At 35.0% G+C, this 27,226-nt stretch overlaps 1 protein-coding gene across 1 annotated transcript in view; it reads right to left on the bottom strand.

Moving 5' to 3' along the window:
* Window positions 1-27,226, bottom strand: part of LOC150095305 (uncharacterized) — a 186,348-nt gene that overhangs the window by 86,888 nt on the left and 72,234 nt on the right. The window contains exon 5 of the mRNA XM_090409996.1: window positions 17,398-17,505. Coding sequence (XP_090266122.1) covers window positions 17,398-17,505 — 108 coding nt within the window. The remainder of the gene's footprint in view (window positions 1-17,397; window positions 17,506-27,226) is intronic.

Raw genomic sequence — 27,226 nt, 5'->3', positions numbered from 1 at the left:
CGGGTGACTAGTGTGTCAAATATCTTGGAACATTGATTACTCGAGATAAAAGCTAAAATACATACTGCCAGCAGATCTTATCATTCACTATTTTCCAAAACTCTATCAAGCAAAGTTAAAACAGAAATATACAAGACAATCATTAGACCTATTGTTCTATATGAAGCAGGAACTTGGAGCATAACAGACCATGACACAAAAAGTGTTGTAGATCTTTGAAAATAAAATCCTCAGAAAAGTCTATGGACCTGTAAAAGATAACACATGAATGGAGAAGAAAACAATCAAGAATTATATGACTTTATAGATCTCCACTTCTAGCTGACAAAATTAGAGCATGGAGATTGAGATGGCTTGGACATGCGGAAAGAATGGTGAGGTGAGAATAGCTAAACAAGCATTCAAGATGAAGCTTGATGAAAGCAACCTAGAGGTAGACTGTGGATGCGTTGTGAGGATAATGTCCAAAAAAAACTAGCTGAGATTGGAATTCAAAAACAGAATGGAAAAGCTCAAGACAGAAAGGAATGGAATAGCTTGGTACACATAGCAAAGAACCTAAAAGATTCAGCAAACTGAAGAAGATAATTTAAACAAGTCACTATGTACATGCAAATGGAAGATATACTGCCAACACATGCATCTTTGTACCATGGCATATGATCATATAAGGTTTGTCCCGATAATCACATATAATGAGTAATTGCATATTTTACTTTGAAGAAGAAAAAAATCACTGTGCAATTAAACATTACAGTTTATAATTCACGTACTAAATGAAAAATTTGGTCAGACAGTTTATTAGCAGATTTCATTTTATGCATACCACACAGCAAGGATGATTTATTACTATATCCAGCTTTATACAGATTGAAAAAGAAGCCCCTCTATCAGTGGCACTTACTATAATCTAAAGAGCTACTTTTAAAGTAGCCTAGGTTTATACAAGATCAATACATGAATATACTGTAAGATATCTGCCATTTAAAGATATCAGATTATCGTATTTTTATATATACAGTAGATGCTGCTTATTGTGATCACTTTGGGACAGTCGCTTTTCGATAACAATAACCAGCTGATAACATTAAACAAAGGATATAAAAAAATTGCATCGTTTATTTCAATTTATTGTTATAAACAACTTTTTAATAAGCAACAACATAAAATTTATTTAAAAAACTTATCTAGTATTGTCTGTCCTATGTTTGAATATAGTAGTTCATGAATAAATTGCTCATACTCATAATGCCTTTTGAAGTTTGTTGCTTTATGTTGAAGTCAAATTCACTTACTAAAAGAGAGCACGAAAATAAACTTCAAAAATCACAATTAGACTGTATTTATATCCCCCACCCCCTGCATTTGCCTGAAAGATTTAAGATTTACGGAAGTATAACATTAAAGGAAGATTAACAAAAAAAAGTCAGATTTCGACAAATTTTTTCCTGATTAACCCTTATTTCTCAGAATTCTGAAAACCAGAAGGCTAAACATTTGAGGATTTTGATAACAATAACCGGAATTTGATTATAATAGACGGATTATTTTTAATTCATTTTCAATGGTGTGTTTTGGGACCCACTGATTTTGATAACAATAGCCGATTGATAATATTATCCGTGATCACAATAAGGATTCTACTGTATATATACATTTTTAGCAACAACCAATTTAGAAAAATTAGAATAATTAAAAAGAAAAGGATAAGTTTAATTTTATTATATAAGTAAACATTTCACTAAACACAAAATGCAAATACATTAATTCTTGTAGTTGGTCATTTTTTTAGTAGTGGTTTGTATTAAAAGAAATCGTATGGCCTGTAACAAACTGTTTAATTATATTTATTAATATCAAATAAGGCCAAATATCTCCCCATGAGGACAATGCAAATGATGAATAAAGTAGGAAAAAGCAGATCTCTATGGGATGATGATGATAGATTGGAAGAACTGATGAAGGAATTGGACCATATAAAATGGGATGTTGTGGGCCTTTCAGAGATAAGAAGGAAAGAAGAAACTTTCATGCGATTAAAAGATAGACATATACTCCTACTGTGACAGAAATTCAACTGGTGGTGTAGGATTCCTAATAAATAAAACACTCAAGGACAATGTCCTGTTTGTTAATAAAATAACATCAAGAATAGCTGAACTAAGTCTCTTCATAAATAAAAGACACCAACTGAAAATTATACAAATATATGCCCCAACTACGGACCATCCAGATGAAGAGATAGAAGAATTCTATGAAACATTAGAATCCACATTAAATAATTCTAAAGAATTCTACATAATTATAATGGATGACTTTAATGCCAAGATTGGAAGAAGAGATGAACTCCATTGGTAAATTTGGATTTGGACAGAAGAATGAAAGAGGAGAAAGACATTGAATTCGCAGAAGAAAATAACCTCTTTATTATGAACAGCTTTTTCAAGAAGAAAATCAACCAAAAAATGGACTTGTAGAAGCCCAAATGGACAGACTTACAATGAAACAGACTTCATCCTCTCCAACAGAAGAGATATAATAAATAATACTGAAGTGCTTAATAGATTTAATACATGAAGTGACCACAGACTAGTAAGGCAAAAGTATGGATCAACAAAAAATGGGAACGGAATAAGCTCATAAGAAAAAAGTCAATTTAGTGAATCTACAAAACCTCTACCACAATAAAAGCTGTTATAGAGAATCACTCAAAACTGAACCATTGAAGCTACAATGGTAGTATAGAAGCATCATCGATACTACCATCGATGATGCTAATGAATCTTAATAAAATCTATCTCGAATTGTGCACTAGAAATAGGAGGTGTAAAAAGGCACCAAAGAGAAGGAAAATTAAGACAGGAAACCTTAGATCTGAATAAAGAAAAGAAGAGATTTGAATGTCACTAATAAAATAGAACATGCAGAAATTTGTAAAACTATACGTAAAAGGATGACAACATGAAATTAGATCGTATAATATTAGGACAATTAAAGAAACAATAGAAAACAACAGTAACATGTAGATCCTAAGATGAACATATCAGCTGGAACAAAGGAAATAGCTGCTGTAAGAGGGAAAAATGGTGAACTTATAAAAAAAAAATAGAGATGCAATAATCAAAAGAATTCAGGAATTTTATACTGAACTCTATGAAGACAAAGACATCCAAGAATCATTTATGGATAACTTGAGTGAGGAAGAACACGATGTCTCTGAGATCTTACAAGGTGAAGTGGAAATGGCACTGCGGGAAATGAAGAATGGAAAGGCCCCAGGAGAAGATGGAATTATGGTAGACTTCTTAAAACTGGGAGGAAGCCCTGTCAAACAGCTGACTAAACTCTTTAATAAATGCCTAAAACAGAGAAAAATTTCTAAAAATTGGAACAATTCACTTCTGATATTAATTTTTAAAAAGGGCAATAAGGAAGACATTAAAAACTACAGATCTATAAGCCTACTTCCCACCATGTATAAAGTCTTCACAAAAATTATAAATAATAGAATAAAATCTAAAATAGAGGAATGCAATTCTGTGAACAAGCTAGATTTAGAAAGAATTACAATACTTTAAACCATATTCACACATTAAGACAGGCTCACTGAAAAATCAATTGAATACAATAAACCCTTATGTCTGGCCTATACAGAATCAAAAAGATGTTTTAACTGAATCAAAAAGCATTTGATTCAGTTAAAACATCTGCAACACTAAAAGCACTTGAAACCCAGCGAACTGAGAAACCATATATTGAAACACTAAAACATATTTACAATAATGCAACTTCTGTAATTAAATTACATAACAACAGTGAAAAGTTCCCAATACAAAAACGCATCTGGCAAGGTGACACCATATCTCCCAAATTATTTACAGATGCACTAGAGGAAGTCTTGCTTGGGAAATAAAAGGAATAAACATAAATGGAGAAAGGCTGCATCATCTGAAATTCGCAGATGATATTGTCCTAATAGCAGATATACACGTAGTGAAAGAAGAAGAAGATTGTCCTAATAGCCGATAATCTTGAAGATCAGAAGAAAGGCTAAATGAAGCCTCCAGAGTAATTGGATTAAAAATAAATAGAGAAAAAAACAAAAATAATGATGAATAAATACATAAACCATAGAACTGTCAAAGTTGAAAACCATGAAATAGAACTTCATATGTATATTTGGGCCAATTGTTATCCTTTGAGGATTGCCAAAGAAAAGAGATTGAACGAAGAATTCACCTTGGGTGGATGGCTCATTGGAAAATGAGAGACATTCAGAAGTGACATCCCTATGAGTCTAAAAAGGAAAGCTTTCGACCAGTGCATACTTCCTGTTCTAATATACAGAGGAGAAACATGGACTGTAACAGAAGCCCTAAACAAAAAGTTGAGAACAACCCAACATCGCATGGAGAGAAGTATGCTAAAAATAACATTAAGAGATAGGAAAACAAATACCTGTATAAGATCTCAAACAGGTGTCATGGATATTGTAAAATACATTAAAGAGGCTAAGTGGAGATGGGCTGGCCGTATTGCCAGATGCAGTGACCGGGAGATGGACTAGAAAAACAACAGAGTGGAGACCAATGCATGAAGCAAGACAAAGAGGAAGACCGAGAAGGTGGAGGAATGAACTGGAACAAATTACAGGCGTGAGATGGATGGGAGAGGCAGAAAACCGAGTGATCTGGAAAATCATGGGGGAGACCTTCGTCCAGCAGTGGACAGAATCAAAAGGTTGAGGAAGAAGAAGTTTATCAAACTCAAATTTAGTATTGGTATGAAACTCAAACACCTTAAATTTAGGTTTATTTTTGTAATTTAAAAAGTATTAGATTTACAATCAGAGCCTCCGTAGCTCAGTCAATATAGACGATGCCTTTTGGTCAGAAAGACCTGGGTTTGATTCCAGTCTATGACGTGAGGAACCTCTACCTCCTCATACAGAGGGTTTTTTCACCCGGAAACTCAGGTTTTTCATCCCTCAGAACAAGGCAAACTGGTCCTGTGAACACACACACATCTACAGACATAAGATTTAACCAATCTATTCTGTAGGATTTCAGTTTCTAATGCCTACATGGTAAAGCGTGGGTCTGCACGTTCGCGTAAATCAATATCATTTACAATTACAGTGCAGATCAAAACTGAGAGAAAAATCATCAATTATTATTATTATTTTTTATTCAGTTAAATTTCTTGCCAGTCTGTTAAATTTTAACTAAAATAAACATCAAAACTCACTTAATATTTAAATTTAAACTAAAATTAGCCTTACGAAATGATATTTAACTTACTCGAACTGTATAATGACTAGCATTCATAATTTCATACTCTGAGACCAGAGGTTACAGAGGTTGTATGTGTAATGAGAAAATGTGTTATTAATAAAATATGTGTTTCTTTTGCACCTTTGTGTATATTGGCTTCACTGACTTGAATTGGACAGGTTAGCTTTTGTGGCTGCAGGCCAGAAGTGTTATTTCTAAGCATACATGTTTCTGAATAAATTTTGCATGCATTTTTGTTTCCAGAGAGGTGATAGATTGATTGCACTAAGTTTAATGCACACAAAAAAATAACTAAAACACAATGCAAAAGCCAATACCAGAAATGCACACACCTAGAAACAAACACATGTGGCCCTCAAAAGCTAAACTGACTATTTAAAGACGGTAAAGCCAACACACACACACACACCAAGACACAAACATCTCTGGTCAGTAGCCCTCAAAGGCTAACCTGACCATTTAAAGCTAATGAAGCCAATGTATCGCCCTCCAGAAACAAAAGCACATGCAAAAATCAAATGAAACACTGCAAAAGTCAATTCCAGAATCACTTGCACCTAGAAATAATCACATCTGGCCTAAAGCCACTGGAAACTATATTGACCAGTTAAAGTTTATTAAATTTTGTGTATATGTTACAAGCCATTATTACACAAACATGCACAAAAAAATACACTGCCAAAGTCAATACAAGGTATACAAGTAATGTGCTCACTTAGACACAAACACCTCTGAAAATAACTTGACCATTTAAAGCCTGCAAAACCAATATACACAAAGGTGCAAACAGTGGCAGATTAAGGATAGTTGGGGCTCCTCAAAAAAAATAACAAGAATAAAAAAGAATAAAAAATAAATAAAAGGTAGGTGGCAAATAAATGAAATTTTGTACTTTTGAATTTTTTGAACTTCTGGATTTTTCTGCCTGTTAAAGGGTTAAAGGATGATAAATAATAAAACTTTTTAATTTTTTTTAAATTTTTTTATCAGTTTTTTTTTACAATTTTACAAAGTTTTTTTTTTTTACTTGCACTACACTCAAATAATGAAAACACGAAAAGTCACACTAAAAAGTTATTTTTGAAACAAACACCTCACTCTTACACGTTTCAATAACAAATGAAGTTAAGGAGCAACCAGGCGAAACTTCTTATCTTGGCAATGCAATCAGTTTTCATGGCCTCGAAGCTGTCAACAGCACCGTGTGCCGACATTGGTAATGCAGTTTAATTTAAGCGTAGATAGCGCGCGCTGTTCAAAATACAAAATATGAAGCTTGTCAACTAGCACTGACATTGGTATTGTGGCATTATTTAAAGCGTAGATAGTGCACGCTGTTCAAAATACATATTGAAATAATAATTGTTTTGAAAAAAGTTTCACTTAAAATAATCAAGATTTTTATGATGTTTACTTAAAACATTAATCTATTTTAAAACACTATAGGAAAATGTCTTGGCTTGGGGGCCCCCCAAAGCTTGAGGCCCCCAGGCATGTGTCTCATTGCCTTAATGGGTAATCCACCACTGGGTGCATATGAAACTCATCACATTTTACTAAATATGACACTTCTCACTATACTTAAGAAACCTCTGGTCTAGAGTATGAAGTTATGAATGCTAGTGTAATTATACAGTTTGAGCAAATTCAAATACTTCATAATGTTAATTTTAGGTAAAATTCATTTTCAGAGTGAGCCATAATATCTATGTTAATTAAAATTTAACTGAATAATAAACTAGCAAGAGATTCCTGATTTCAGTATTTTCTTCTCAAAAAAAAAAGACTTGAGAAGAAAATACTGAACTTTCTGATGAGGTTTTCATATCAGTGAAGAACTACAGCCTTGTTTACACAAGCGTCGATTTTATTTTCATTTCATTGCTGTATGATTTACCATGTGGGCCAGTAGTGTGCCTGTATGAAGTTTGATACTGTATAGCAAGAGATAAAAAAATAAATAACAGCTGTTGATTAAAACAGAATACATTCTGAAGTTGGAAGATGCAGGAAGAAATATAGTGTAAAGTAAAGGACAATTTTTAAAGTCAAAAAGTGGAAATGAGCATTATGAGGGAAACAAATATTTCTCCCAAAATTAACAGATGGAATTTCTTTCAAAGGAAATTAAGTTGGAGTATAAATAAAAATTATAAGAAGAATTCCTAGTTTCTCCCGAAAACAGACAATTTCTTTTGATACGGTAAGCAGGAAACTTGTTCCAGTTAAATGTAAAATGGGATCTCAAAGTATTAGTGTTTCCCATATTTTGGGAAGTTTAAAAGCATTTTGAATAAATATGGTTGCATTAATTAATAATAATTTGAATAAATACAGTTGTATTAAGCTTCCCAAAAGATAGAAAACACTAATACTTCACAATCCTGTTTTATATCCTAGGCCAGTGCTTCCCAAACTTATGAATGTAAAGGCCCCTTTGGAAAAATTTAAATATTTCACGCCCTCCCCCCATTGGAAAAAAAATCGTAATACAGACATATATTATTATAATATTTATATTCAATACAACACATACACAGCGAATATTGCAAAAATCAAATGCAAATATTACATTTTTAGCATTTACATACACATTTGACATGGCACACTTAGTCTTAAAACATTTTAAATTTGTTTTCATTATTTCACGGCCCCCTAAACAAAACTAATGGCCCCCAAGGGGGCTGCGGCCCACAGTTTGAGAAGCACTGTCCTAGGCCACCAAACAGGTGCCCACAGAGGGCACCCCACTTAGCTAGGACTCTAGTCTTTCATCACGTTTCACTTAGTCTTGTGTTGCCTTTATATGTGTTATAATTCTCATATTGTACTCCCTGACAATGTCTCAGTGACTGAGACTAAGTATTGGAAGAATTAAATGTTTTTAATCCTTTCTCAGTGCTGTTTTACTCAATTAAGCCTAACATGAGTTTCTCCTAGCACTTAGGCCTTAACACATGGATTTAATATACAAGCCTGAAATTATACTGAAATGAATATTTTTAGTAGTAAGTTCATATATAGTTTTTCATATTTTAATAATACTTTTAGGAGTTTTTCCTTGAGCAGCACAACCTTTAACAAGTACCTCCTCTAGATGGAGAAAGCCTCAAAATGTTGCCCTAAATAATAAACATAAAGCCACAAATTAAAAATGTAGTGGAGTGGTTAACTAGTTACATTATCTATCCTTGAAACCTCTACGATTATATGAATCATGATTTACAGTGGAAAATATAGATACTACACATCAGAAAACAAATATAACCATCAAGGCCACAGAGAAAAAGTAATATGTTTAAGATGTGGTCAACTAAGAAAGTTGTACGTAGTAGTGATAAATCATATTGAGTTTTTCTAACAGTTTTAATACACAAAATTGTAAATGAAAACTATTTAAAAAACAACAGGTATAACAATGGTAAATAAAAGAACATTATATAAGACAGGGAAGAATAGTTGTGTAAAAAAGAAATAAAAAGGTATAACTGATATAGATACAAAGGACTGTTCTATTATAGAAGACAAGATGATTTATTAAGAATTGAAACTTAAGCAGGCATAATATAATATATAATACTCCAATCCAAAAAACAAATGACCTTAGGTGGAAAATAAATTTCATTATCCAGTGGAAGGCTATCACCCTGCTTACTGGAGACCTGATATGACTGGATGACTTGAAAAATTCCCATGTTTGGTTTCTATAACAGAGTTTCAGATTATGTAAAATATCATAAATAATATACATATATATCGGGGCTACCGAGCACATCCCCTAGGTGGTGGATGGAGGGAAACCCTGACTACCACCTGCTGGATATCAAGGCAGCTCTGAATATGTTGAATAAAGAGCCATGGACCAATGGTTTTGGGACTGGCAATCCCATGTGAAAATATTGACATTCACCAACCCACACTTGGCCAGCATGGTGAATTTATGGCCTAACCTTCCAAGATGAATCCGACAGAAATAAAATGGCCCTCATTCCCCGGAGGCCGGATTGTTACTTCCTACGGCAGCAGACAGTTAAACATGAAGGCAGAAGGTGCTAAGAATCCCGGGGTAACCAGATCATGCTGCCATTGGAAACTAGACCTTAGAACGTTAAACTGTAGGACTCTGAGTAGTGAAGCATGGCTAACTAAACTAACTGAAGAGCTAAAGCGACTAAAATGGGACATTCTTGAACTGTGTGAAGTTAGACATAATGGTGAAGAAATTCTTCAATTAAAAAACAGAGACATACTATATTATAAAGGCCAAGATAAGAAAAGAATCAGCGGAGTTGGATTCATGATCAACAAAAAATTGAAGAACAGCATAACAGAATTTGACAGCATTTCTGATCAAATAGCAAGTATTGTCATTCAAATCTTTAAAAGATACACTCTTAAGATCATTCAAGTCTATGCACACCAACAATTAGTCATACTGATGAAGAAATTGAAGCCTTCTATCATAATCTATCCCAACTCTACAATAAAGGAAAACATCATTTCAGAATTGTAATGGGAGACTTTAATGCTACAGTTGGTATACAACATTCAGATGAAAGCTCAATGGGAAATTTTTGGATATGGCATGAGAGACGATAGAGGATCAAGGTTGCACACCAACAATTAGTCATACTGATGAAGAAATTGAAGCCTTCTATCATAATCTATCCCAACTCTACAATAAAGGAAAACATCATTTCAGAATTGTAATGGGAGACTTTAATGCTACAGTTGGTATACAACATTCAGATGAAAGCTCAATGGGAAATTTTTGGATATGGCATGAGAGACGATAGAGGATCAAGGTTAATAGAATTTGCAAAAAAAAAAAAAAAAAAAGAAAACCTGTATATCAGGAATTCCTTTTTCAAGAAAACTAGTGAAACTGACTTTATCCTCAGCAATAAGAAAAACATCTTTCAAGGCTGATCTGTTATAAATACCTTCAACATTGGAAGTGACCATCATATCATATGCAGTAAAATCCAAATAAACTCCCAAAAAGAAAGAAGAAAAATGTTTCGAAGATCAAAGTATAGATGTACACAAACTCAACATTAAAAAAAGATATATTCCAACACGAACTTAACAATAGATTTAAACATCTTATTATAGATGACAATGCTGATCTATCAGAAAGTAATTACATCAAAATCCAAAAAATTACCCAAAACCTTTTACAATGCTCACTTGAAATAGCTGGCACCACAGAACAGAAACAACACAAACTTTCTGAAGAAAAACAGAAGAAATGAAGAGAATTGAAACAATCAATTAACCTACAGAATAAAATTGAATATACTGAATTGTGCAAAAGATCAGAAAACGTATCAAGAAGAAATAAGAAAATCATCATCATCATCATCATCATCAAATTCCTGCCATGTACCCTCAAGGGGTGTACAGGATATGATAGTACTACATGAAAAAAAAAATTACATCATTATTAATTTCCTATCTACAATTTTCCTCCAAATCAGCCTGTTACTTGTCATCACTCCAACATTATCAGATCTTATATTTCTATCGTCTAAGGCACTTTGTACCGTATCAATCCACCTATATCTTGGTCTTCCTCTGGGTCGTTTTGCTGCCAACCTGGCAGAGAACACTTGTTTTGCTAATCTTTCCTCGCCCATTCTGTTTAAGTGACCATACCACCTGAGATTAGCTCTGCTAACGCATTCCTGGATGCTGACAATGCCAAGTTCTTTCCTAATATCCTCGTTTTTAATATGATACTGCCATTGATGCCATCTGTTCACGCCTATAATCTTTCTCAGGACTCTCATATCTGTGGTCTCTAGTCTTTGGTCAAGTGTTTTACTTCTGACCCAGCTCTCGGATCCATAAGTTAAAACTGGTTTGAACACTGTCTTGTATACAGCTAATTTAGTCTTCCGACTAATTTCTCTCTTATTCCATATGAATTTATTCAATTGACTTCCCACCATACCAGCTTTGCTGATTCTGTTGTCTATTTCTATATTTATTTTACCATCTTCACTAAAAATCGTGCCTAAATAGCTGAAATATTTTACTTGTTCCACAGGTTCTCCATTCACAACACAGTTGACATTTTCAATGATTCTGTCTATTTTCATTGTCTTTGTCTTTTTATTGCTGACCTTCATACCATATCTATTACAACAGCTGTTCAATTTAGTCAGAGAATCTTGCAGACTTGTAGCGGATTTATTTAGAAGTATAACATCATCTGCATAAAGCAAAGAGCTGACATTAACATCTCCAATTTTGATATCATGTTTAATACCACTTTCCTTCATAATGTGATCCATATAGATAATGAATAACAGAGGGGATAATGTACATCCTTGTCTCACACCAGATTTAACATTAAACCATCTTCCTGTACTTCCTTCAATTCTAACTGCTGACTTACAACTCAAATAAAGACTAAGTATTGCTTGATATAATGCCCCATTGACACCATATAACTGCAGCATATTGAATAGCTTCTCTCTTGGCACCTTGTCATATGCCTTTTCCAGATCGACAAAACTTAAATACAGATCTTTGTTATATTCCCATGCTTTCTCGACTATTTGTCGTAAAGTGAAGATCTGATCCTGACAGCCTCTATTTTGCCTGAATCCAGCTTGTTCTTCACCAAGCTTTTCTTCCACAATTCTTCTCAACCATTTCTCAAGTATACTTGCATAGATCTTGCCAGGAACACTCAGTAGGGAAATACCTCTGTAATTCTCACATTCAGTTTTATTTCCCTTTTTATATATGGGTACTATGAGAGCTCTATTCCAATCATCAGGAATTCGTCCCTCTGTCCAGGCTTTCTGAACTATGCAGTGCAGCCACTGTAAGACTCTTATACCACCATACTTCAGCATTTCTGGTGGAATATCATCTACTCCTGCTGCCTTTCCACATTTCAAGCCTTTGATGGCTTTTTCTACTTCAAGTATGGATATGTATTCCTGACTGCATGCCTGGTCAATGTCTTTTACCACTGTGCTGACATCACTGCTTGTTTCATTTAGCAGTTTTTCAAAGTAATTACTCCATACTTCAAGGATATCTTTTTCTCCCGTTTTCATGTCACCTTTATCATCTCTAATTTCTTTTATAGCACTCTTTCCTCCATTCTTAAGCTTCTTCAACAACCTCCAGAATATTTTGCCACCTTCTTGATATTTATTTTCTATATTCTTGCCAAAGTCCTCCGATGACTTTTGTTTAGCTAGTTTTACACAGTGTTTAGCATTCTTGCATTTGTCTCTATATTCTCTAAGAGCACAAGCTGACTTATTTGACAGGAACTTTTGGTATGCTTTCTTCTTTTCCTTCACTGCCTCTTTAACTTCCTGTGTCCACCAGGGAGTTCTGATTTTTTTTTCCTTACAGACAACTTCACCACATGCCTCTCTGGCTGAATCAATCAATGTTTTCTTCAGAGTTTGCCACTGAATCTCCAAGGTTTGATTCCTGTTCTCAAACTCTTTCATTTTTTCTTCAATAATCTTTGTGTATTTTAGTCTACAGCTCACATCTGAGAGCTGCTCGACTTTTATTCGCTTTAAAACTTTCTTACACGTTATTCTTTTCAATATGAAATTCAATTTTATCCTGCTCAAGACTAAATAGTGATCACTTCCAATTTCAAATCCTCTGTACACTCTGGTGTCCTGCACCAGGGAGAAAACATCACTATCAACAATAACATAGTCAATGAGACTTTTCTTATTCCTTGCCTCTTCTCTCCATGTGAATTTGTGCACATTTTTATGTTGGAACATGGTGTTAGTAATAACCAGTCCATGTCCTGAGCAGAAATCCAACAGATATTTGCCATTATTATTAGCTTTGCACTTTTCTCCAAATTTTCCCAAAATATTTTTGTATGTCTCACAATCATTTCCTACTCTGCTATTTAGATCCCCAACAAGGACCAACTTTTCATTTTTCATTGTGTCAGTTGCTTTTTCTGAAGCCTCAAAAAATTCCTCCACTTCTACCTTAGTAGAACCTTCTGTGGGACCATAGGCACAAATAAGTCTCATTGTCCAGTTCCCCATTCTCATATTTGCCCACATTACTCTACTTGAGACTGACTGCCATTCAAGAAGATTAGCCTCGTATTTTGTGTTGAATACTATGGCTACTCCTTCTTTTCCTTGATTGTCATTGCCTGAATATAACATTTTGTATTTATTGCTCAGAAAGATCTCACCAGTTTTGGTCTTTTTTGTTTCAGTCACCCCTATTATGTCGATCTGGTACTTATCTAATTCCTCAGCTAGCTCCATTTCTTTGCCATTCAGGCTTCTTACGTTGATAGTACCGATCTTCAACTCTGGTGATGTTGAGTTGGGGTTTATTTTCAGATTTGTTCCAGTAGCTGACTTTTCGCTGTTCGCCCTGGTTCCCTGGCGAAAACAACGGGGGCCTTGTTTAACCGGGCGACGCCCCAGCCGGAATGAAATTTTGTCATGTTGTACCATCATTCTATATTTTGGTTTAACCAATAAGAATACAATTTGGTCGGCTAAATCCCAAATTGCCAGCCCATCCTCGTCCGTTCAGTATCCAAGAAGATACCCAACAGGGTGCACCACGAGAAGGTGAGGATTGGACATTAGGTCAGAAGCCCTGGTCGGTTCTCCGCATTCCTTTAAAGGCTATGTGGAGGTCTCCTCTCAGTTATACAGCTTTGACCCTTAAGCACCCCGAAATAAGAAAATTCAATTGTAAATTTGTACAACAAACAATTGAAAACAACCGTAGTCTATGAAGAATTTTACTCAATATTATATCAGTATGATGAATTAGGTGAAGAAGAATACAACTACGAAACAGCTGAAGTACCCCAGAGTCTACCAGAAGAAGTTATGTGGAGCATCCAAAGCTTGCAAATTGGGAAAGCTGCAGGTGAGGATGGAGTTGTAGCTGAATTTCTAAAAACAGGTGGAGAAATAATCTACAAACTCTTCGCAAAACTATTTACTTTATGCCTGAAGAAAAATGATGTACCAAGAGCATGGAAGAAGGCTACCCTAATTCTGATACATAAAAAAGGTGAGGTAGAAAACTTGACGAACTACTGACCTATCAGTGGTTTACAAAGTGTTTACAAAAGTCGTAACTCATAGGCTTTGTGTGACTCTAGACCTAGAACAACCAAAAGAACAGGCAGGCTTTCGAAGGGACTTTAGTATAATGGCCCATATTCAAGTTGTACAGTAGATTATTGAACGGTGTAATGAATATCAATTACTACCATGTCTTGGTTTTATTGAAAAATTAAAACTTTTATTGAAAAATAAAACTTACTATGAGAAAGCCTTTGATTCACTTAAAACTTGTACAATTACGAAACCAACAAGTGGAGGAGCCATACATAAGGACCATCAAATCAGCATACACCAATGCCACAGCAGCAATTCATTTCATTGGGAACATCTCTACTGCGGAAACACAGAGAGGTATAAGACAAGGTGACACAATATCTCCAAAATTATTCACAATGTGCCTAGAAGAAATATTCAAACTTCTTGATTGGGAAGGGAAAGGTCTGAAGATAAATGGAAGATATTTAAGGCATTTACTCTTTGTAGATGACATAGTTATCTTTACTTCAACTGCAGATGAATTACAGACTCGTATCCACGAACTCCAAATTGCTAGCAAAACAGCTGGCCTAAAGACAAACTTAAAGAAGACCCAAGTTATATTCAACAGCTATGTCCAACCAGAAATAATAAAAATCAATAATGAGGAAATTAAACAAGTAGATTATTATATATACTTATGACAACAAATATCAATGGAGCAAAAGATCATGGACGAAATTAAAAGGCACACAATGCTTGGGTGGAAAGCATTTGGAAAATTACAATCAATATTCAAAAGCCAACTACCATTATGCCTGAAGAGAAAAGTTTTTAACCAGTGTATTCTTCCTATATTAACATATGGCTGTGAAACATCTGAAAGTTTTTAACCAGTATATTCTTCCTATATTAACATATGGCTGTGAAACATGGACAGTGAATTCAAAGAAAATTCACTGTCCATGAAAGAACTGAAATTTGCTACATCTTCCTAATGCCTTCCTTAACAATGCTCGTCTAATCTGTCCTGTGTTAAAAATATTTAATTTTTTTAACACAGGACTGTAGCACAGATTTGACTCTGCTGCTACTCTACATTATTCATGTTTTTTACCTTCACGTTTTCACATTCACATTGTTTAATCTTTAGTTATGTTTGCTTGTGCCTTTATTCCAATTTGAAATTATACTGCAGATGCCCTTTGATACCTGGGAGAAAATATATGAAATTATCCTCTTGTTGTGGCTTCCATCCATAAAAGATTAGTACTGTAGGTTTCCCAAGGTGTGTATATATATATATATATATATATATATCATCATCATTCTCAGTCATTGTTGATCTACTGCTGGATGAAGGCTTTTCCAAGATTACTCCAAAACTGTCTGTCCATGGCTCTCCTTTCCCATGTCACTCCTGCTAATCTGATGATATTATCAATCCACTGTGATTTAGGTTGGCGTCGTGGTTGTTTTCCTCATGTGGAATCCAATCCAGTACTTCTTTTGTCCATTGTTAATCTTGTCTTTGAGCAATATGCCCAGCCCATTGCGACTTCAGATGTTTCACTCTTCCTATGATGTTAGAGACTTTCGTTTGGTTTCTTATCCATGTATTCCTTTTGTGATCCAGTCTTGTGATACCAAGCATACTTTCCATACTAAATCGTGTTATTAAGAACAACACGATTTAGTATGGAAAGAAGTATAGATCAACAAGGCCCCCTGTTGTTTTTGCCAGGGAACCAGGGTGAACAGCGAAAAGTCAGTTACTGGAACAAATCTTTTCAGATTTGTTCCAGTAACTGACAACGGGAGCCATGCCAGCTGCCCCAGCCGGCATGAAATTTTGTCATGTTGTACCATCATTTTTTATTTTGGTTTAACCAATAAGAATACAATTTGGTCGGCTAAATCCCAAATTGCCAGCCCATCCTCATTCGTTCAGTATCCAGGTAGATACCCAACAGGGTGCACCACGAGAAGATGAGGATTGGACATTAGGTCAGAAGCCCTGGTCGGTTCTCTGCATTCCTTTAAAGGCTATGTGATCTCCTCTCACTCAGCTTTGACCCTTAAGCACCCCATATAGGATTGTTGATGATAAAATTAAATATTACAAACAAATATAAATAAATTAATAAATATATTTATGTATCGAGAAAAATTGGGGATGCTGCAGTTCTGCAGTGCCTATGCACGATCCGCCTCTGATTATAAGTGTTGTGTATTTAACTGTGTGGTTAACTGTCTATTTTTGTTTCATTGTATGTTGTATTGTATGTCATGGCACCAATGCATAAAACAATGGCAGGTGATTTCAACATGCCCGATTTTGTACACCACTACAGCATGAGAGAAATGTATGCACTTTTGTAGGATGACAAATTTATGGAAGGAGAACATAACTGGAGAGCAGGCTTGCATAAGTGTTTTGAAAGCAAACTGCCATAAGCGTGAGGAGAATAAGAAGAATCAATGTAGTGAGTTGTTTAAAATAGTTGAGACACTATCTCAACAAAATTATTCAATGCAGTATCAGAGTATGTCCTATATGAACCAGACTGGAAGTGAGAAAGGATAATATCAGTTTAAAAAATTAATACATACATCCACAAAAAATTACAAAGCTGAAGAACTTTATGCTACAGTATTAGATATGATACAAGATCCTACATGATCTTGTATCATATCTGATCTGAATCCCCATGTATATGATTTGTTAAGATTATAAAAGAGAGCAAGAAAATGTGCAATAAGTTACACAATGAAGCAGTAAATGAACAAAAAAAGCAGTAGGTGAACAAAAACTATCATCTAGTGGTCATCATACAAAGTAGGATGAATGCTTGGGTGACCAGAGAAGGCAGAAAGAATTGAATATTGATGTCAGAAAGCCTTCAGAGAAAAATGGAGATGGGAGAGGTCTACAACCACAAAAAATTTCTAAGGCAATGGAAACTAAACTAGAGAGAGCTTAGGAGAAGAAAATATTAAAAAAACTTTTTACTTACATTTTTTTTGCATCTAATGGTTGAACAGAATATCCTAGTTCCCAAAGCAATTCAGATTGTAAATATGTAGCAATATCACCTATTAAGTCTTCTTTTCCTTCCTCAGAGCTAGTTATACAAAAATAAAAAAAATAATAAATAAAATATATATATATATATATACACACACATACTTACCAATAAATTTAAAATTACTTAAAATATTGATATAAAAACTTATTATCCTATACTTTATACCCTCATTAACATTTTACAAATCATACCAGCAAATGTTCAAGTTAATATGTGCTACTAACTTGATATTTCTAATTCAAAAATTTCATGTAAAAATATTTCAAATTTGGAGGATGAAGCTCATAAGCATAACTGAAATTTTGCTTAACTTTTTTTTTTTTTAAATTGCAACTCATATTTGAAGTTATGCTTGGTTTAGTATTTTTAACTGTAGAAGATGGACATGGACACTACATTGCAGTTTAGATGACAGAATGCCGCTGACAGAAGTGTTAGACATGAGTGCAGTGTCCAAAAATATAAATAAATAAAAATAAAAAATCGAAGCAGTTTTCACTTGCTATTCTTTAACTTATACAAAATATCATTTTTTCAGAGCACATATTTTAGCAAATAAGTGCAGGCTAAGAATAATAGCAAACTATGTCATCTAAGTTTAAACTCCTATTGTTACTATAATTCCAGCTATCCTTTCTTTCATAATTACACAGTGATCAGAATCATTATTAAAAAAATATTGATAACAATTCCCATGTTACGGTAAAACTTTAATATAAACCAAAATAAAAATAATCGCCTGACATTTCGACTTTCATATCAAGGTCATCATCTGGAGTATACACACATATATACAAAGAAACAAGTTATCTCACAATCAACATACTATGCTAAAGTCATACTAATTTGGTCAACTGTTAACACTAATGGCATGACCTCTGGTGAGGAAAAAAAAACTTAATACATCAAAGCTAGAGTCCTGATATTTGGTTATACTGTAAATCATTAAGAGGTATATTAAGATAGAGAACAACAAGCTCTCACATAATTACTCGGATAAATTAGAACAAAACAATATAGATGGTGGCCAATAAGGGCAGAAATCATTGTTTTTTTAGAATCCTAAAGTAAGAATTTGCTGGAGAACTTGAAAGAACTTATGTTGCGGGCTGAATATGTGCAATCTAAATTCTTGGGATTTTTATGCCATCATTATTATTTAGATTAGGATGGGTAAAATTTTGATTAACCATTCTAATCTAAACAATAATGGATGTTAGCTTTTGTTTTGTTTTTACAGTTACAGTTTTTACTACTTTTGTTTTTACAGCCTTCATGTGAGGAAATGATAGTGGCCAGGAGAACACTGTCTATGGAAATCCTTATAGAAGTAGTATATAAGACAGAAACAAAATATGAAATGAAAGTATAAATTAAACTTGTTAAGAAATTATGTTCTTGTTAAATCCTTTATCCAAGTGTAAGCAAACAAAGTTTCATGTGAAGTATCTTCACAACTAGGCTACCTGTATATAGAGGCTGATAACTTCACATCAAGTGTCTTAGAATGTCATAAAGCAAAGCACACTTCCTTTCAGAAGTGTATATTGCTATGCATTATAGAAAGGGTCACTACCTTATTTGAGATCTAATCAGTGAGAGCCCGATTCAGAGAGATGCCATAGTTGAATTAATGCAGAAGTACTATATTTGCCATACAGGACTTCTGCATTAATTGTCATATTAAAATGCACTAAAATATCATATTAAACATGTCATTTAAGTCATATTTTACATATACAAGTAGTAAAAAAAGGCATATCACTTATTATTCAAATACCTTTCAATAAAATGGTAGTCTCACACATAGGAAAGACAGAATCATATGTGAATAATAATAGCTTACATTTTATTATTAGGGTAACGATTTAAATATAGACCCTTCAGATGTTCTAGTTTGTTTAGATATTGTCAGTGTTCACCAATGTTTCTAGAGATAACACAGTCGATCTTCTTTAGAAAATTTTTCCACCAGACACAGTTAGGCTATTCAAACATTGCATAGAAACAATTTCTTTACATTTCAGGATAAATACTGGAAACAAACAGAACATGGCATGGATTCACCCCCCCCCCCTTTGTCCCCATCCCTAGCAAATCTCTTTATGGAAAACTTCAAAAAAATGCTATTGAAAAATATCACAAAACACACACACACAAAAACTTGACAACAATTTCATTACTTCATCAGGAGAAAACTACAAGTGATTTAAAGATTATCTGAACAGATTGCACCCAAACATAAAATTAACTCCTGAACTGGAAGATAACATAAAATTACTGCTCCTTCACCTTTCTTGAAGTATCCCAGGAAGGAAAAAAAAAAAAAGGGTTAGATCTTTTCAGAATACAGAAAACCAACTACAAATGGAAGATTCTTGCATCCCAATTCACACCATCATTCATTACAAAAAATAGGCATGAACATTACAGGGCAGAACCTATAACTTTTCCAGTGCATCAGAAAAAAGGAATGAAGCACTGTGTTACCTTAGACATACTCTTTCCCTCAATGGGTAGGAACAGAAAATGATTAATAAAATTCTTGATACACCTCCAACAGTTTCTTCAAATAAACAAGATTTCAAAAATGCAATTACATTACCTTACATCAAGAATGTTATAGACAAAGTTGTAACATTGCTTTTTGATTACAACACTACGAGGTGGTATCAGAAAGTTTCGAGACTAGTTTTGTAACACGCCAACAGATGGCAGCACAAGGCTGCATGAACAGTCACGGGGAGCACCGACCTTCATAAGTCAGTGTACCAAAAGACATCGTCCTGTGTACATCAGGAGCTGTGCGACTGGTGCTATTCTGACCACGTGCATTACCACATCTGCGATGTCATCATGGACAGCAAGTTAGAACCAAGAGCAAACATGAAATTCTGCATAAAACTGGGAAAATCTGCCACAGAGACGTTTGACATGATTCAGCAAGTTTATGGCGATGCTGCAATGAGTCGTTCAATGTGTTTCGAGTGGCACGTGCGCTTCAAGAGCAGAAGAATATCACTGGAAGATGACGAGAGATCAGGAAGACCTTCAACGAGCTCAACCCCCCAAAAATGTTGAAACCATTCAGCAATTATGCATGAGAATCATCGGAGAACACTCCACAACAGTGCTGCCATTGTCGGTGTGTCATACGGAACAGTCTAGGCAATCCTCACGTGTGATTTGAATATGCACTGTATTGCTGTCAAGTTCGTCCCCAGGAGCAGGAGGAACACCGTGTCGAAGTCTGCATGCTGTGAATGACCCGTCCTTTATGTCGAGGATCATTACTGGTGATGAAACTACAGGTATGACCCTGAGACGAAGCAACAGTCTTCACAGCGGAAGAGCCCATCATCTCCATGACCTAAAAAAGCGAGGCAGGTGTGCAGTTCGACCAAGTGCATGCTCATCGTCTTTTTTGACATTTGCGGCATTGTGCAACGAGAATTCATCCCAAGGGGCTAGACCTTCAATAGCGAGTTCTACTGCCAGGTTTTAAGGCATCTGAAGGAGGACATTTGGCAAAAGCGATCAGATCTGTGGCGCGCAAAAAACTGGATGCTCCACGATGACAATGTACCCTGTCACTGAGCTCTCCTCACACGAGTTTCTCGCCAGAAACAACATGATCTCACTTCCGCACCCACCCTACTCACCAGATTTGGCTCCTGCAGACTTTGTCCTCTTCCCAAAGATGAAGATCCAGCTCAAAGGTCGCCATTTTGACACCATTGCAGAGATCCAGCACAAATTGCAGAAGGTGCTTGACAAGCTTCGAAAAGAAGACTTCCAGGACACATTCCAGAAGTGGCAGGAACGCTGGGAGCACTGTATTGCTATGCAAGGGGACTATTTTGAAGTGTGTAAACATAGATAAATAAAGTAATTTCTCGTAAACAGAGCTAGTCTCGAAACCTTTTGATACTACCTCGTAAAGTGGCTTCTTTTCCAATATATAAGATTTCAAGGTTTTACATCCGCCAAAAAACCTCCACATCCTTAAATAAAGAAATCAGGAGTGTACAAAATTCAGTACTCTTGTCACATTTTCTACATAGGCCAGATGGAATGGTCTGGAGATATATGCATGCTTGAACATGTAAAGGACATTGAGAAAAAAAGAAAACACAGATCAAGATTAGTCTTCCACACAATAAATACAGGCCACCAAGAAGTATTGTAAAAAAATCAGAAATGTTGCATATTGATCATAACTGTTTAATAAGAAATTTAAAGAAAATCTCAATATAACAAAACCCAAGGTTTAATCCTACACCAAGTGTGGTATGCATTCATCAGAAATCTAACACCGCAGAACTGGGATATTATTATTATTATTAAGAGAGACCTCCAGGGAGTCAGGGACTCATCGAGGGAGACCTATATTCTACAATCCTGATATAATTTTTGACACTCCTTTGCACTCTCCCACTGTATCAGAATCACCATGGGACCAGACCTGAATGCAATAGTCCAAGTGAAATTTTATCAAGGCCTTGTAAAAGGGCAAAATGACTTCCTTATCTTTACATGTCAATGTTCATTTCAGCATTGCCATTATTCTCTGAATTGCATTTACAATTTTTGCTATATGACCCTTGAACTTCAACTGTCTACTAAAACTCCAATATTTTCCTAGTCTCATCAGTTTCTTCAAGCATAATCTCACCAATACAATACAACATTGGATATCCAATCACACCAAAGTGAATGGTTTTAAATTTATGAACATCGAAATGACAGCCATTTTCACATGGCAATTCCAGGCTATTCAAATCATTCTGCAAGTACTGCATATCAGCAGCACTCCTGATTACACTACCTATCTCTGCATCATCAGCAAATAGATGTATGTCACATGTCAAATCCTTCCCAATGTCATTAACGTATATATTTGAATAACAAATATATACGTTAGTGGTGTACCACATGGACCAAGGACTGATCCATGTGGTACACCACTAGTTAAATCTTGCAGACTCACATTCCCCACATACTACTTTTTGATAGCTATCAGTCAGCCATCCTCTTATCCACACTAATATTTTATAATCCAAACCCATATTCTCCAATTTATGCAACAGTGTTCCATGCTGCATTCTGTCAGAAGCCTTAGCAAAATTCAAAGGTATTATGGTGTATCCATTCCCCTTGTCTAGTTCAATGGACTGAATGTGAGCTAGTTGCAAAAACATGACCTTCCCTTAGTAAATCCATGCTCTTCATTGCAAAGTAGAGATTTACTGTTAACCCATTTCTGAATGCGAGCCCTAATAAATTTTTCTGAAATCTTCACTACCGCTCCTGAGATACTGATTGGTCGATAGGTGAATACATCGGTCTTTGCACCACTCTTGTGCAATGGGATTACCATACATTCTTTCTACTCCTGTGGAATCTGTTCAGAGACCCAAATTATAAAGCCTGCTCAAGGGAATAGCCAGTTCAGCTGAACACTCTTTTAGAATCCGTGCTGATATCCCATCCGTTCCTATTGCAGAATTCTTGTTCAGTTTATGAAACAGTTTTATTACTTTCTCCACGAGTTTCCTCATAGGGTGAAGAGTTCAATGTTACATATACCAGGCTGATAGCTTTTAGCAAAATGGCTGCTCATTAGATGAACAATCACTTCTGTATGAGCCACCCACATATCATCTGGAGAGTTGATATGTCATTGATATTTCAAAGAACAATTCAGCAGAATTGTTCTTTGAAATCCATTCTTACTTTTGCTTGCAGTATATTTTTATTTATTTATTTTATTTGTGTGTGTGGGGGGGGGGAAATATAGCAGAACAGTGATTTGCTGGCATTCAAAGTGACAGACTCCACTGAAGAATGGTTTAGAGATCAAAATTCAAGTTAATAGAGGTTGATCTTTATCTAGACGGATGTGTAGTGCAATGCTTTTCAAATGAAAAGTATGTGTATTGAATTGGTAGTCCAATGGAGGAGATCACTGACATACAGAATGTTGAGAAAAGATTAGAGAAAAAGCCTTGTAGAACTCCAGCAATAGTTACACAGAAAATAAGGAACAATCTACCATCATGCATAGTACACATTCAGGCAAAAAATCTGGTTAACTCTGTTGTATAAGTCAGAGGAAGTTCAAATGATGTGAGCTTACTTAATAAGCTTTTGTACCAAATGCAACCAAATGCTTCAGCGATATTAAGAGCAACCACTTGAGATTCACCAAGCTTTTCCCACTGTATCTGTCCAAAGACTGGTGACATGTATGCAGATACCCTGTTGCTCAACAGTGGCAGAATCCATAATGGAAGCAATCATTTATTACCCGAGTGTCATCAATGCAGTGTAGGAGTTGAGTGTTGATAGTTCCTCCCATTACTTTAGACAGAACTGATGTGAAAGAAATTGGGCAGCAGTAGTTTGATGGTAAAGATTGGTCATCTTTTTTTGTTGTTAGGAATGGATTGCATTGTACATAGAATAATTTCCAGACTGCAGGAAAGATTATTCAGATTATTTTTCTGGCAGAAGGTCACATGGGGAACTGAGTTTAAGTGTTTGGAATGGTTGACTATGCAAGAATCCGAGGAAAAGTAAGAAAGCAAAAAATTGGCTTTTTCTTTGGGTGATGTTGCAACAGAACTTTCTAAGTGAGCATAAGGGTCTGAGCAATGTTGAAAAGAAATTACAGCTGATAGGTTTGCCAAGCCAGAAGGCATTAACTGCTGCCATTTGTTCGAAAAGCAAGCTTCCTGCTTTTAGCTCTTTCAAATTCAATTTTGAAATGTTGATAGTTAAGGTAAATGGGTATAAGAAGCAGTAAGGGAAAATGAAGTTTTGGATGAGAGTCAGTTATAGTATGCTTGATTCAAAATTTATAGCCTTGGAGAATTATGGGAATTTTAAAAGTGAAATGGGGAATAAATGTTTCCATACCAATAACAATTACTTTAGTGACATATACTTAATACATATATGTTTGAGTTGGAAAGCCAGAAGTGATATTCCAACCAAGGTAAAAGGTAATGAGGCTGAAGTTCATTCCACTTGACATTTTTATAATACCATACAAAATGTCAATGAGAGTGACTTTGTGCATTTAACTACATGGGAGGGGGGGAGGAATCAGTGCCAGATAGTAATCTGAATTACCTAGAGGACAAATGACATTCATAATGTACTTAGAAGGGTCACTAGTAAAAAACAGAAGTCCACTGGAACATTCTTCATGAAATATTTCCAAATAACTACAACCTACAACTCTTACAAAAAAAAATGTCAACAAACTTCTTCCTCAATCCTCACCTGTACTACCCCACATGGAAAACTGATGTGCATATTAGAGATTCTTTGATCTCTCATGTGTATAGGTACCACATAGACATGCACACAAAAAAAGGAAAATCCAAGACGAGCGGTAGTTGAAGAAGTTATCATTTGAGGTTGTCAGAAAAAGCAGGTGGTTTTGAAGAATGAAGATGAAAATGAATGTTACTGATGTTGGAACAGAGACCACATATATCTGTGAGGTAGATTTTGAAGGTTTTGAAAAGATTACTATTGACCATACAGGCCAAACACATTTCCTGTGCAATGCTTGAATTCTGGTTTCTATGGTGACTCTTAGTAATGTCAGATTTTCATATTTGCATTTTTTTTTATAATTAATGGTCAATATTTCAAGGTAAAATCCAAATGGACTCATACATATGATGTAGGAAGGGTGTGCCTTTGAACATGGCCATTTGGAATTTGGATCTGTTTGTTGGCTTTTATCAGGCATCAGAAGTCTAGTAATTTTCCACATGTTTTTGTCTAGTTCATAATGCATCTCAACATGTATTTATGGGCCCAAAGTGGCGCACCTGAAAATTTTCTGGGACTGAAGTTACATTTTTTCAGCAAGCTTTCTGATGTTATCTTTTAATGTTCATGTCTGCTTCTGGAAAGCTAAAGAAGACAGCATTATATTTTTATTTTCTGTCTCAATCTGTTGGTACAACGAGGTGACAGATTTGCTGGTATTTTCATCAGCAAGTATATCATCAAGGTGCTGATTGTGCATCACTTCAAGCTTCCTTTTAAATGATTCCTTCTCGTGAGAGAAAGTTGCATCAAGAGCAGTAAGGCGCTGTTCTAGACTGTCAATGCACTTGCCAACGTTGAAGAAATGTCTGACCAAAGAAGCATAGAAGATAGACAAATACACTAATTCATCGATCTTTGACAACTAGCATGTGTACGCTGACAACAGCAATCACACGACTCTTCCCTCCCCTTCCAATATTGAAGCCTACAGCTATGGCACTTCAAAGATTCAAATTATCTGTTTACAGTAGTGAGATTCAAAGTGTTCTGTCAACACTGGACTTCACTATAACCATCTTTGCTTTGCACGATAGGCATAGTTTGATTCCAGACATTGTGTATAGGTGATTGTTCACAACTGATATAAAACCATAGGAAAACTTACTTTGAAATACTCAGGGTACTTATGGATTTGTCTGAAATTTTTCAGCCACCTTAGGATCCATCACTGTAATTTCTTTTGTGAGTTTGGAGGAATGAGAGAGAACAAGTTTAAGGCAACACATTCTAAAGCCCCACCACATATCAATCCCATGTGTAGGGTCATTAATATGCTTAACCTTCTCATCTAAACAACTTCTAACCTTATCCAAACTTGAACATGTCCATATCTGGAATACTCTTTTCACATTTTGGGTTGTGGTCCTTAAGAGATGACTACTCTCTCTTTTGAACCCACTCCAGTGTCACTTTCTCTCAGACATTTTTTGCCCTGATTTATGCTTCTTTTAGAAGTACACTTCTCTAGCATTGTTGTATTGAAATGATTTTCAGCATTCTTCCACTTTCCTCTAAACTTGTTAAAATGTATGCAGCTCTTACTCAAGATCCATTCACAATTTAATTTCATATCTATCCCTGTACTCTGGAAACAGCCTTCATCGTGTTATAGTCTCTGAGGAGGAATACATCTTCTGGCTGTGCTCTCTCTCTCTCTTTTTTAGCCACTCATATATACACAGAATTAATGTGCTATATGTTTTGTAACTTCAATATATATATATATATATATATAAACAGAAATAGTCAACTGATGTGAAATGCCCTTAATATCTACCTCAATCTGTCTTAAATAGTTTCACTGCAGTTAAAAATTTTTAAAAAATCCCTCTCAAAATTTTAAAAATTAAAAACTAGAAAAAATAAATAAAAAAATGCATACATAAAAAGAAACTTTCCCCATTCACTTCAACATTTGTAATATAAACTCTAACCTAAATATTCATCATCACCTGCAGACCAATCCCAAATTACTGCTACAATACCACAGTTCATCTGAATATGCTTAAGCTACATCCTGTATGATCCCTTCTGTTATGGTGGTGGTGCACCTGTGCTCTTTTGTGTATGTGAGATCCAATATTCCTTGCCAGACAATCTTAAATCTCTTCTCTTTTTTTTTTTTTTTTTGACTTTTGATCTGTGGCTTAAAATCTCCTGTTCTCATTATATATATCATCTATTCTACTGTCTTTAATGTTCTTCTAATTCTGAAAATCAATCTGACCTCTGACTTCTTATTATTGAAGCTCGATTTTCTGCAATCCAACTTCCCAACCAGTGAAGATGCTACAATCCAGAGGTTGTAAACTCTGTTTCTCTCTCTCTCTCTCTGTGTATGTGAGAAAGAGAGAGAACAGATTCATCTCCTGATTATATAGTAAGATGATTTCTTTTAATAAGT

Source organism: Typopeltis vanoorti, chromosome 20, assembly GCF_054136105.1.
Source record: "Typopeltis vanoorti isolate ZY-2024b chromosome 20, IOZ_Tvanoo_1.0, whole genome shotgun sequence".
NCBI classification, from domain to species: Eukaryota; Metazoa; Arthropoda; class Arachnida; order Uropygi; family Thelyphonidae; genus Typopeltis; species Typopeltis vanoorti.
The sequence above is the reverse complement of the archived record's forward strand: the minus strand, read 5'-3'. Positions and strand labels throughout refer to the sequence as shown.